General features: G+C 37.2%; 1 protein-coding gene across 2 annotated transcripts in view; it reads left to right on the plus strand.

The window, feature by feature from the left end:
- Positions 1-10,980, plus strand: part of dock1 (dedicator of cytokinesis 1) — a 304,321-nt gene extending 293,341 nt beyond the window's left edge. For both annotated transcript variants that reach the window (XM_058793231.1, XM_058793232.1), the window contains exons 49-52: positions 2,218-2,416; positions 4,578-4,743; positions 6,358-6,509; positions 10,084-10,980. In XM_058793231.1, coding sequence (XP_058649214.1) covers positions 2,218-2,416; positions 4,578-4,743; positions 6,358-6,509; positions 10,084-10,179 — 613 coding nt within the window. In that variant the 3' untranslated portion in view covers positions 10,180-10,980. The remainder of the gene's footprint in view (positions 1-2,217; positions 2,417-4,577; positions 4,744-6,357; positions 6,510-10,083) is intronic.
- Positions 10,981-13,490: the final 2,510 nt, after the last annotated feature.

Raw genomic sequence — 13,490 nt, forward strand, 5'->3', positions numbered from 1 at the left:
TAACTTTAACTAAAATTAAAATAAAAACCAAAAACATGAAAAAATTTTTAAACTCACAAAAACTATGATAGAATGATACTAACGTAACACTACAAGCCTATGGTGGACATAAAACACCCTTTAGGAGTTTCTAACAAACAATATTTAATTATTTAAATAATGATAAATCTCTCTCCAGATATCAGCATCAGCCATTGAAAAAGCCACATTAGTGGAGCACTGATCCAGACCTCTATATTGAACAGGCTGGATTCTTGACAGTGATTTATTTTCTTCTTATAGCCGTTATAGGAGGACTAGCACAGAACACTTCCTCGGTTAGAGTGACTTTTTTCGATTCTGTCCTTTGTCATTTCTCTTAGCAGGCGGTCTGTTCTCATTCACGCTTACAGCCGTAATGCACCGAATCACCTGCTGTTTCTCCAAGAACATCATCTTATTTCACTTTAAGATGTTCCATCAGTTCAGACAGAATCAGATGTGTTTATGTGTAAAGTCAGGGTAATAGCGCATCTCTTCACCCTGACAGGTTGGTGGCAGTGTAGCGCGGCGGACACACAGATGCCAGCCTTAAGGATTAATTAGTGCATGTTTGAAGAGAGCGATTCTATCAGCGATGCCCTCCGCTGCTGTTTAATTGTGAAGGGCAGCGCTTCACAAGAGCTTTCATTTGATTAGTTAATCCATCTCATTAAAGCGCTTTGATTCGCTTGAGCCCAACATTCCGATTATGAGAGCCAGAGATTCTGCTTGGCTTTTTCGTTGCTTCCCGCTGTACAAAACCGCCTGCGAGTCTCATTATCGGCCAGGTCAGCAGATATGAAACGCACTTCAGTGCAGAGATTCTCGCTTTTACAGGAGCGCGTTTGCATGGATGATGTACGGCATCGCTGCGTTTTTAAGAAACTAGTTTGTTCCGAGCTTTGGACCTGAAATCCAATAGTGACGATGACACAGTTTTTCTGTGCAGAGTCGAGCTGTCTGGATTCACGTACGCTTGTGCTAACAAATACACTTTCTGTGGTTTTCATTTACTTTTTGAAACGGCAGATAAGGATGGAGGCAGCATGAGAGCATTTCGAGTCAGTGCCGCTGCATCTTACGTTCATCAATCATGTGCTTTTGTGCTTTGCAAACTTGAACATGTGGTTTCCTATGATTTATTAAAGACCGTTATTGCAGATTTTGTTGATTTAAATGTTATTTGGGTATCATTAGCTTGATGGCATAATCTTTTCTCAAAAATATGAAATTGATTATTGATATTTGGTGCATCAGTTAGACTGGGTTAAATCATAAACAAACTGTTATTTTTAAGCTATTGTTATTTTATAGCTCTCATAGGGTTATACATTACTGCTGGATATAGTTGTATATTATAGTCCAGCAATTATTACAAATTAAGAACTTTTAAACACATTTAACAGGAAAAATAGCTAAATGTTTTACGAAAAACATATTGAAATAAAAGATACTAAATATATTTCTGACCCTTTTTTTTGCATTTTAATAATTACATTTAATTTTTTAATGTATGTTATGTCTTTATTTTAATGACTATTTTCAAATTAAAAACTTTTTCTTCAGAAAATGTTTAATGGAAACAGAAAATATAAAATGTATTTCAGACATATAGTAAATTTTTTTTTTTTGTGTGTGCCATTTTATAATCCTATTGCAAATGAAAAACTTTTATATATTTAATATGTAAAGTTTTTTCTTAGTTAATTTCTTCCTCCTTAAAAATTCAAAGATTATTATTTTAATCTTTATATTTATTTTTTATTTAAATTATAATGTTTTTTAGTATATGTTCACCTTTTTATTTTATTTTATTTTATTTTTTTTTGGTGAGGCCTGTAAAAATATAGCTCAAGTATGAATATGAGCAGCTCACCTGACCAAGGTGGCAGAAAAAAAAATACCAAGGCTGAGCCCTGATCTCTGAGATAAAGTTATAAAATATCATGTGTCATTTTCAATTAGCTAATATGGTTGGTTGCCATGACACTTGAGGCTGAACACCAGAAATGTGCTTATGAGTTTACAGTTGGTGCTAAATGTCAAATGAGTGCTAATATTTGCTCAAGACTTCATAAGAGGCTTCTCTGTGATATTAAACAGCCCAAAAGTCTTATCCAATAAAACACAGCCGCCGCTCGATTATCTCCGTCCTCTTCTCTTCATTTGATTCCTCTTCTCTCTTTCATCTGATAGATTTGCCTTGGAGCCTCTCTTACCAAAGAAGCTGCACTGTAAGTCTCAGGATAAACTGGATCGAGATGAACCTGAGAAAGACAGGAAGGAGAAAAAGAAAGAGAAGAGGAACAGCAAGCACCAGGAGCTGTTTGATAAGGAGCTGAAGACGGCTGATATCCCGCAGCAGCCCAGCGAAGCGGTCATTCTGTCAGAGACAGTGAGTATCTGTCCACACAAATCCATGCGCAAATAAAGACTTACTCTGCACTTCAAGTCGAGTCACTGGAAGTAAACTTACTGCATCAAGCACCAAATCACAACCAGAAACAGAAACCAAATGTTTGCTTTTGCAGCTGCATAAAATGTTACATTTTTTATTTTTTTCCTCTAAAACTCTTTACTAAGATGCAATTGCATGTTTTGCTTTTGATTTATGATGTTCCCATTATTTTCATTACTGTAATGCAGTAATTTTTTCATGAAAATGTCCAAAAATAATTTTTTCATGAAAAGGCTTCTTTTTCTTTAAGAAAATATCAACAAATATTATTTTTCCATGCACTGCTTTGACTACAACAAAAACAATTTAAAAAAAAAAGGTTTTTGAAATATTGCATTGGCAATTACCTTAAATAAAGCAAGTTGAGGTGCTAAAGTTTTTCAAACTAAAGAGATATTATAAAAAAAAAAAAAAAAGCCAGAAAGTATTAAAAATGACAAGACTATTTACTAAAATTAAAGTGAAAATGCTATTTCAAAATATTAATAAATACTATAATAGTAATAGTAAAATAATACAAAAATGACACTGATTGCTGATGTTCTTGACAGGTTTGTAATAATCACATAATTTGGATGCAGTGTTAACTGAAAGACATTTTGGTTCATTTGTTTGCTTTCCATTTTAATGAATGGTTCCTGGAGCAGTCCTTATCATCTTTTTGTTTCTGTTTTTGAGGCTGTGTGTGAAGTGAGGCTCGTGTCTGAATCTGCACTTGCGAGTCTCTTCAAGCTCTGTGAATATGAATACCAAATGCGCTCGAGCAGCTCTACAACAAACAGCACATAATAAGAATAAATTGACCCATTCAGAGCCTCTCTGACTTCACCGACTAATGTGGCACTGTGAGGGAAGCGCATAACCTTGCATTTCTGAATAAAGAAAAATGAGCGCACATAATTACTCAGCCCTGGACCTTCTGCATAGTTTGTCTTTTATAAATCATCATAATGACCTTGACCCTTTCTATAGGTCGCTGACCTCTGCAATTCACAGTCAGCCGATAAAGCAAGAGCTGAAAAATCGGATTTACTGCTCGATTAATCTGTCGTGTTGATAAGCCCGTCTGGTTCATTTTTTTACATCTTTAACAGTCTTTCTTTTTTTATTGTTAATGTTCCTATCCGATGAAGGACAAAGAATATAAATGCTTATATAGAGTAAGAGTCTGTGTATTTATTTTATTTTTCTATCGCAAATGAAAACCATTTTTTTCATTAACAATACTTGTTTAATGAAAAAACATAAGAGAAATGTTTAGTAAAACATATACAAAGTATATTTCTGACATTAAAAATGCAAATAACAATGTTATTATTAATTCATTATTATTCAGTTTTGTTTTTATATTTATATATATTTTTTATTATTATTTGTTTCACTTGTAATGTTTTAATGTTCAAAAATATCTTTGTTAAAAATATGAATTTTTTAAATATTTATTATAATTTAATTGATTATTGTGAGTGTCAGTTTACACTGCAGAAATGTTTATACAAAAAATTGTTACATTTTAATGCACATTTTCAGCATTTATCACAGTAGCATAAATGCTACTTCACTCAAACGATGTGCAAAATCTAAAATGAAAAGACTAATTTTAAATAACAGATTTGTCACAATGCAGAAACTGAGATTCAAAATGCACCTGCTCACATTTGCACTGGTGTTACCTTCTATATCTATGTAAATTTTTCATTACGTCCTATGTAGATGTTGTATTGTAAACAAACAGGTTAAACGTGTCGGCAAGTTCCGAGTGACTTATTTGGCTGCCTAAATCCTGCCTTTGAAGTTTATTCTACCGATCATATATTAATGATGGTCATTTACAACTGGAATAATTCATAAGCCTGCTGAATTATGCATTAGATAAACCTGTATGCTCATGTAAATTAACCTGAACTGTTTGAATGGCTGTTCTTTACTCTTTTAGTTGTCCCCCCAGCGTTATCATTGTATCCATTTATTTCAGTTTCCATGGCCACATTTTGAACGGTCGTCCTATTTAGTCTTCATTTATGGAAACCTTTCATTAGTGGTTCCCAGAAAGCGTGGTTCACTCTAATGTTTATCTGTCATGTTTTCCCCTCTCCAGATCAGTCCGTTGAGGCCCCAGAGGCCAAAGAGTCAGGTGATCAACTTGCTGAGTGAGAAAAGGCTGTCGGTGTCTCCGGGAGCCGCTGCCAACCCGTCTGCGCCCAGCGTCCCACCTCCCATCACGCCCCGGGCCAAACTGCAGTTCAGCTTACTGTCTGGATCCAGTATGTCATACTTCACACTGATCTGACAGATTCTCCTCCAGTTTTAGTTCAAAACATGATGAAATCGGGCAAGTTTTACTAAAGCAAACTAGATGGATCGTTGCCAAGGAAGCCCCGCCCACCTACAGGAGAAAACTTTATAATATTAACATAAATTTACAAAAAGGCTATTTTAATATGTAGTTCAAAATCCAAAGCTGACATTCTGGCAAGCTAAAGGCTGCTGTAAATCAGAGGAATTCAGCATGGAGATATCTAATCACACATCTGAACACCTGCGTGCCTACAGCTGTCTGCATATTTTAAATAATAATAAATAAAAGAAAACTGGCTTTGATCAGCTAAATGCAGCAGAACTAGTTTTGGCATCACGTATTGTCCTCTGGTGGTGTTTTATCAACACAATTCATCATATTTTAGCTGTTGGAACAAATAGAGTTGTTGATAATTATCCATGTCCTTCTTCCTGATTTACATTTATCATGAAAGTTTGGGGTTGAAATTTTTTTTTCTCCATGTTTTTGAAAGAAGATGCCAATGAAATTGATTAAAAACAAAGTGAAAACAGTAATATTGTGAAATATTGCAGTTCAAAAGAGCTGTTTTCTATTTGAATACATTTTAAAATGTAATTTATTCCTGTGATGGTATGCTGAATTTGAACGGTATTTATTTTAAAAAAAACAATAGAAATCTTTGTGACATCATAAATGTGTGTACTCACTTTTAATCAATTTAATGCATCCTTACTGAATAAAAGTATTAATTTCTTTAGAAAAACATCTTACCAACCCCAAAACTTTTGAAAGGTAGTGCATGCAGTAGTTGAACAGTAGGGTCATTTGCATACTAATTATTTTAATATTAGCTTTTAAAAAGAATATTAGTTTATGGCTTTATTTGAGGTTTAAAAAGCATACAAACCCTTTACAGTATTTTTCTTTCTGTAAATAAGCATTTTTTCTTCATTTCTCGTTGAAATGAATGAGTTGCTGTGGTCATTTCTTTCTCTAATCTATAAAACATGTTCTTTTGGTCTGCTCAGTTTTTAATGTTATGAGACAGCAATTTTTATCAGGACAAACGTTTTCAGGATTTCTCCAGAAAAGGTTTAAAGAATATTTTGTCGAATTGTACCCTGCCTTGCCTTTTATCTAAGTTGAATGTGTTTGTTTTGATGATATTGTATTTATGATCATATGTTTTTGAATGTTTCATTTGTATCTGTCGTGCAACAGCCAGTGAATTTAAATACAACCAAACTTTCTCCCACCTTAAAATATGAGACGTTTGCTGACATCTTGTGCTCCGTCTCCCGCTGTAGTGTGATGACACACAAACGTAAGGCTGTGATGTGAGACGCAGGACTCTGGGAGGCTGCAGAGGTGTTAAATAACTCAGATGAAAGCGTGCCTGATCTGGTCTTGTGAAGATGTGTAATGGATTCAGACTCTAGTGCGAGGCGTTTACTCTCCCACGGGTTCAGCCCGCTGTCTGAATTCTGAGTTTGCACCGCGTGTCGTCATCTTTGCTGGAATCACTGCGCAGGCCTCCTAAAACAACTGATTTACATTGAGTTTAATGATTTTAAAATATTGTCTTGTTTCAATACAGATCTAGAGCTGAATGGGATGAGTTTTGGAGATAAGGGCGAAACTCCGCCCCCACTTCCTGTCAAGAGCAGCATGGGGGACTATGGAAACCTGATGGACAACTCAGACCTGGCCAGTCCGACCACGCCCCCTCCTCCACTGCCACACCAGCGGGTAAAACGCTCCATCCACATCCATCAGTGACTGACATGCATATTTATGAAGCGTTTTACTGCTTGATCATTTTTACAGGATCATTAGTGGTTAAAAATCCATGAAGAAATCTCTCCCTGTTGTTCAGCTCTGAGGGTCGTAGTAGTCTTATATGATGATTGTCAGTGTAGACTCTTCTCATCGCTGCACACCGAACGCCGTGATTCACACAGAGCAGATGTGTGACTGTGTGAAGCGGTCAGGATGTGTGTGACGGTCAAACGCAGCTTGACCAGAGCGACTGAACAGCCTGAGTCTCTTTCTCTCTGCAGAATTTTGCTTTTAAAAAATCCCAGACTCTGTTTAATTAACCCATAACCTGAACTTCTCTGCAGCTGCTGGAAGTTACATCAGATTACAGTGTTAAAGGTTGAAACGGCTTGAAGTTCTTTGCTGTACGACTGCAGGCTGTAAAATATTCTTTTATGATACACTTAATGTTCAAAGGCTTGGGGTCGGTAAGATTTTTAATGCTTTTGAAAGAAGCCTCTGACGCTCAACAAGGCTGCATTTATTTGATTGAAAATACAGTAAAATCTGGAATATTGTCAAATATCAGTTCAATTTCAAATAATTGAATATATTTTAAAATACCATTTGTGACCCTGGAGCACAAAAGCAGTCGGGTAGCACGGGTATATTTGTAGCAATAGCCAACAATACATTGTATGGGTCAAAATTATCGATTTTTCTTTTATGCCAATTTAAATATTAAGTAAAGATCATGTTCCATGAAGATATTTGGAAATTCCCTACAGTAAATATATAAAAACTTCATTTTTGATTAGTAATATGCTAATAATAAGAACTTCATTTGGACAATTTTAAAGGCAATTTTCTCAATATTTTATTTATTTTTTTTTTGCACCCTCAGATTGCAGATTTTCAAGTAGTTGTATCTCGGCCAAATATCGTCCGATCCTAACAAACATACATCAATGGAAAGCTTATTTATTATAGATGATGTATAAATCTAATAATATAGATTTTTATTTTGAATCATTTAAAAAAAAAAAAAGAAAGACCCTTATTCCTGTGATGCAAAGTTGAATTTTCAGTAATCTTTCAGAAATCATTTTAATACACTGATTTGGTGCACAAGTCATTACTTTAATAAGTTTGCTGAAAAGTAGCATTTAATTTAAATAGAAATCTTTTATAACAATATGCATGTCTTTACTGTTGCTTTTAATCAATTCAGTGCATTCTGGCTGAATTAAAATATTTTTTATTATCTTTTTTTTTTCATTCATTAATTCATTGTTGCTTTCATAGATCATTGTCGTATCAAGAGACCAGATTATCACAGATATTTTATTATTTACTCAGTCTCTATCACTCTGCTATTACTGCTTAACGTTCGAGATAGTCCTTCTGTCTGGTTTACATTTATCATTTAAAAGTTTGGGGTCAAAAAGACTGTTACTTACGAAGTTACTTAAGCTCACCGATTAAATTGATTAAAAACAAAGTGAAAACAGTAATATTGTGAAATATTGCAGTTCAAAGGAGCTGTTTTCTATTTGAATACATTTTCAAATGTAATTTATTTCTGTGATGCAATGCTGAATTTGTTCTTTGTGAATAGGAAGCTCCAACGGTATTTATTTAAAAAAAAAATTGAAATCAATAGAGATTAGACCAATATACAGTGGGGCAAAAAAGTATTTAGTCAGCCACCAATTGTGCAAGTTCTCCCACTTAAAAAGATGAGAGAGGCCTGTAATTTTCATCATAGGTATACCTCAACTATGAGAGACAAAATGAGAAAAAAAATCCAGAAAATCACATTGTAGGATTTTTAAAGAATTTATTTGCAAATTATGGTGGAAAATAAGTATTTGGTCAATAACAAAATTTCATCTCAATACTTTGTTATATACCCTTTGCTGGCAATGACAGAGGTCATATGTTTTCTGTAAGTCTTCACACACTGTTGCTGGTATTTTGGCCCATTCCTCCATGCAGATCTCCTCTAGAGCAGTAATGTTTTGGGGCTGTCGCTGGGCAACACGGACTTTCAACTCCCTCAAAGATTTTCGATGGGGTTGAGATCTGGAGACTGGCTAGGCCACTCCAGGACCTTGAAATGCTTCTTACGAAGCCACTCCTTCGTTGCCAGGCGGTGTGTTTGGGATCATTGTCATGCTGAAAGACCCAGCCACGTTTCATCTTCAATGCCTTTGCTGACGGAAGGAGGTTTTCACTCAAAATCTCACGATACATGGCCCCATTCATTCTTTCGTTTACGGATCAGTCGTCCTGGTCCCTTTGCAGAAAAACAGCCCCAAAGCATGATGTTTCCACCCCATGCTTCACAGTAGGTATGGTGTTCTTTGGATGCAACTCAGCATTCTTTGAGTTTTTACCAAAAGTTCTATTTTGGTTTCATCTGACCATATGACATTCTCCCAATCCTCTTCTGGATCATCCAAATGCTCTCTAGCAAACTTCAGACGGGCCGGACATGTACTGGCTTCAGCAGGGGACACGCCTGGCACTGCAGGATTTGAGTCCCTGGCGGCGCAGTGTGTTACTGATGGTAGCCTTTGTTACTTTGGTCCCAGCTCTCTGCAGGTCATTCACTAGGTCCCCGTGTGGTTCTGGGATTTTTGCTCACAGTTCTTGTGATCATTTTGACCCCACGGGTGAGATCTTGCGTGGAGCCCCAGTTCGAGGGAGATTATCAGTGGTCTTGTCTGTCTTCCATTTTCTAATAATTGCTCCCACAGTTGATTTCTTCACACCAAGCTGCTTACCTATTGCAGATTCAGTCTTCCCAGCCTGGTGCAGGTCTACAATTTTGTTTCTGGTGTCCTTTGACAGCTCTTTGGTCTTAGCCATGGTGGAGTTTGGAGTTGGACTGTTTGAGGTTGTGGACAGGTGTCTTTTATACTGATAACGAGTTCAAACAGATGCCATTAATACAGGTAACGAGTGGAGGACAGAGGAGCCTCTTAAAGAAGAAGTTACAGGTCTGTGAGAGCCAGAAATCTTGCTTGTTTGTAGGTGACCAAATACTTATTTTACAGAGGAATTTACCAATTAATTCTTTAAAAATCCTACAATGTGATTTTCTGGATTTTTTTTTTCCTCATTTTGTCTCTCATAGTTGAGGTATACCTATGATGAAAATTACAGGCCTCTCTCATCTTTTTAAGTGGGAGAACTTGCACAACTGGTGGCTGACTAAATACTTTTTTGCCCCACTGTATACAGTATATATAATTTTTTTTTAAATATACATAAAATTATAATATATAAAAAAAGAACAAAAGTAAAAATGATTAATATATTTTATTTGTTCATAATATTAATTCAAATGTATTCATTCTGTTGCTTTTATATATCATCCATATGAAGAGACCAGATCATCACAGAGACTAGAAAGGAAGCACTTTAGTAATGTAATGTGGAGTTTAGCGTGGACAAGCAGCACCAGTCATTTGATCTCTCCAGTGACTCGTGTAATGAAGAATTAATGCTACACTCAAGTGTTTTAAAAACGCCATCTCTCTTGTCCTCATTTTTCCAGCACCTTCCCCCTCCGTTACCCAGCAAGACCCCTCCTCCTCCCCCGCCGAAGACCACTCGCAAGCAGACCTCCATCGACTCGGGAATCGTCCAATAAACCAGCAGACGGCATCGTCAAACGGAGACATCCGCATCGGCCCTCTTCCAACGATTTTCCGTCAACATCCCTGACAGTATGGCATGATGAATACCTCACCTCGGCCCCGCTCATAACGGCTGATTATTGTCCACTGCCGGATCAAGCGCTCAGAGCCTGCACCCGAGTGACAATACAAGCTCAGAGACGCAGTCTATTTCACATCACTCCAGGCGTCAGACGCCACGCCAGACGACAGCAAATATAGATGCAGTGTAACTGGAGTCAGGGAATTCTGGGTATTTTTGGCAGATGGTGCACGTTTAACTAAAACTCCATTTGAGATGAATCGAGGGTTTTCTCTCTTTAGGCAGGAAGACGCTTTTTATGCACATTATAGTTGAGACACGTGACCAATTCAAACCACTTTGGAGTCGCATAATCAAAGTTTCCTCTTTCTCTCATTTTTACATGATATTTTTATCCTCAATATATACACATTTATGTACAGAGGTTTGTATATATGATTTTATTTTATTGTTTCCTTAAGTAAATTTTATCCTTTTTTTTTGTATTCGCAGTTTATAAAAATTGGCATTTTTATCCAAAAAGGGCTTGTTTTTCTAATAAGAGGGACAGTAAAGGTATTCTTCCATGTATCTTTTATTGAATTTGTGGTGTTGTTTGTTCTCAATTGGAGTGAAAACTACTAAAAGTCATTGTACCAATCAAGCGTATAAAACACACAAAAGCATATCGATAACATTGACTGTTCCAAATCCACTACTGACTTCTGAATAAACTCAATGTATTTGTAACGTGCCTCATGTTTGGTGCCAATTAATCCAGTGCATTGTAGACATTTAGCAGATATCAAGTTTGTTTTGTCAGAATAACGTCATCCAGTAAGGCTGTCTGTGTGATGCTACCGCAGGTTAACCACCGCAAAACAAGTCTGGAAAGTGAGGTGAGTTCATTAACTCGATGCTCAGAAGTTCAGCGATCGAGTCCTTAAACTGAAAAGCTACATTTTCCATTCAGTGTTTTAGTACAACGTGGAGCTGAATCTCAGTGACATTGATTGTGAAAACTGGTGGACATGTTTGCATCATAAAGACTGCCAGCTTTCACTTTACTAAAAAGGTTTGAAAATAGCAAAGCATTGACTCATACATACATAATCAATGCAGCATCTTCTATGAGCTGAGGGAGGAAATATGCTGGAGAGCATGTTTTGTATGTTCAAGGTCACTTTCGCAGCACATCCAGGCAGAGCTACTGCTCTCATCTCAGTGAACTGATTTACTGTTTAATTCTGATGTTTGTTAAAAAGAAATTGGTCTTAAACCTGCAGCATTCACTATCTGAAAAATGTCAGGTTGTGTAAATCACACTGGGTTGGGTTTTGGTGTTTTTGTTACGTGAATCATTCATGTCGATTCATGCAGAACATTTTGGATTCTGCAATAAATGTGTTTGTGAGTTTTTACATTTCTTTTAAGTGAATAGTTCACACCAAAATTCAAATTTTAATGAAGTTTGACTCACTCTCAGGCCATCCAAGATGTACAGTGAGGAAAATAAGTATTTGAACACCCTGCTATTTTGCAAGTTCTCCCACTTAGAAATCATGGAGGGGTCTGAAATTGTCATCGTAGGTGCATGTCCACTGTGAGAGACACAATCTAAAAAAAAAAATCCAGAAATCACAATGTATGATTTTTTAACTATTTATTTGTATGATACAGCTGCAAATAAGTATTTGAACACCTGTCTATCAGCTAGAATTCTGACCCTCAAAGACCTGTTAGTCTGCCTTTAAAATGTCCACCTCCACTCCATTTATTATCCTAAATTAGATGCACCTGTTTGAGGTCGTTAGCTGCATAAAGACACCTGTCCACCCCATACAATCAGTAAGAATCCAACTACTAACATGGCCAAGACCAAAGAGCTGTCCAAAGACACTAGAGACAAAATTGTACACCTCCACAAGGCTGGAAAGGGCTACGGGGAAATTGCCAAGCAGCTTGGTGAAAAAAGGTCCACTGTTGGAGCAATCATTAGAAAATGGAAGAAGCTAAACATGACTGTCAATCTCCCTCGGACTGGGGCTCCATGCAAGATCTCACCTCGTGGGGTCTCAATGATCCTAAGAAAGGTGAGAAATCAGCCCAGAACTACACAGGAGGAGCTGGTCAATGACCTGAAAAGAGCTGGGACCACCGTTTCCAAGGTTACTGTTGGTAATACACTAAGGCGTCATGGTTTGAAATCATGCATGGCACGGAAGGTTCCCCTGCTTAAACCAGCACATGTCCAGGCCCGACTTAAGTTTGCCAATGACCATTTGGATGATCCAGAGGAGTCATGGGAGAAAGTCATGTGGTCAGATGAGACCAAAATAGAACTTTTGGTCATAATTCCACTAAACGTGTTTGGAGGAAGAAGAATGATGAGTACCATCCCAAGAACACCATCCCTACTGTGAAGCATGGGGTGGTAGCATCATGCTTTGGGGTGTTTTTCTGCACATGGGACAGGCGACTGCACTGTATTAAGGAGAGGATGACCGGGGCCATGTATTGCGAGATTTTGGGGAACAACCTCCTTCCCTCAGTTAGAGCATTGAAGATGGGTCGAGGCTGGGTCTTCCAACATGACAATGACCAAGCACACAGCCAGGATAACCAAGGAGTGGCTCTGTAAGAAGCATATCAAGGTTCTGGCGTGGCCTAGCCAGTCTCCAGACCTAAACCCAATAGAGAATCTTTGGAGGAGCTCAAACTCCGTGTTTCTCAGCGACAGGCCAGAAACCTGACTGATCTAGAGAAGATCTGTGTGGAGGAGTGGGCCAAAATCCCTCCTGCAGTGTGTGCAAACCTGGTGAAAAACTACAGGAAACGTTTGACCTCTGTAATTGCAAACAAAGGCTACTGTACCAAATATTAACATTGATTTTCTCAGGTGTTCAAATACTTATTTACAGCTGTATCATACAAATAAATAGTTAAAAAATCATACATTGTGATTTCTGGATTTTTTTTTTTAGATTATGTCTCTCACAGTGGACATGCACCTACGATGACAATTTCAGACCCCTCCATGATTTCTAAGTGGGAGAACTTGCAAAATAGCAGGGTGTTCAAATACTTATTTTCCTCACTGTAGATGAGTTTGTTTCTTCATCAGATTTGGAGAAATGTAGCATTACATCACCTGCTCACCAATGGATCCTCTGCAGTGAATGGGTGCCGTCAGAATGAGAGTCCAAACAGCTGATAAAAACATCACAATAATCCACACCACTCCAGTCCATCAGTTAACATCTT

Source organism: Onychostoma macrolepis, chromosome 12, assembly GCF_012432095.1.
Source record: "Onychostoma macrolepis isolate SWU-2019 chromosome 12, ASM1243209v1, whole genome shotgun sequence".
Taxonomy (NCBI): Eukaryota; Metazoa; Chordata; class Actinopteri; order Cypriniformes; family Cyprinidae; genus Onychostoma; species Onychostoma macrolepis.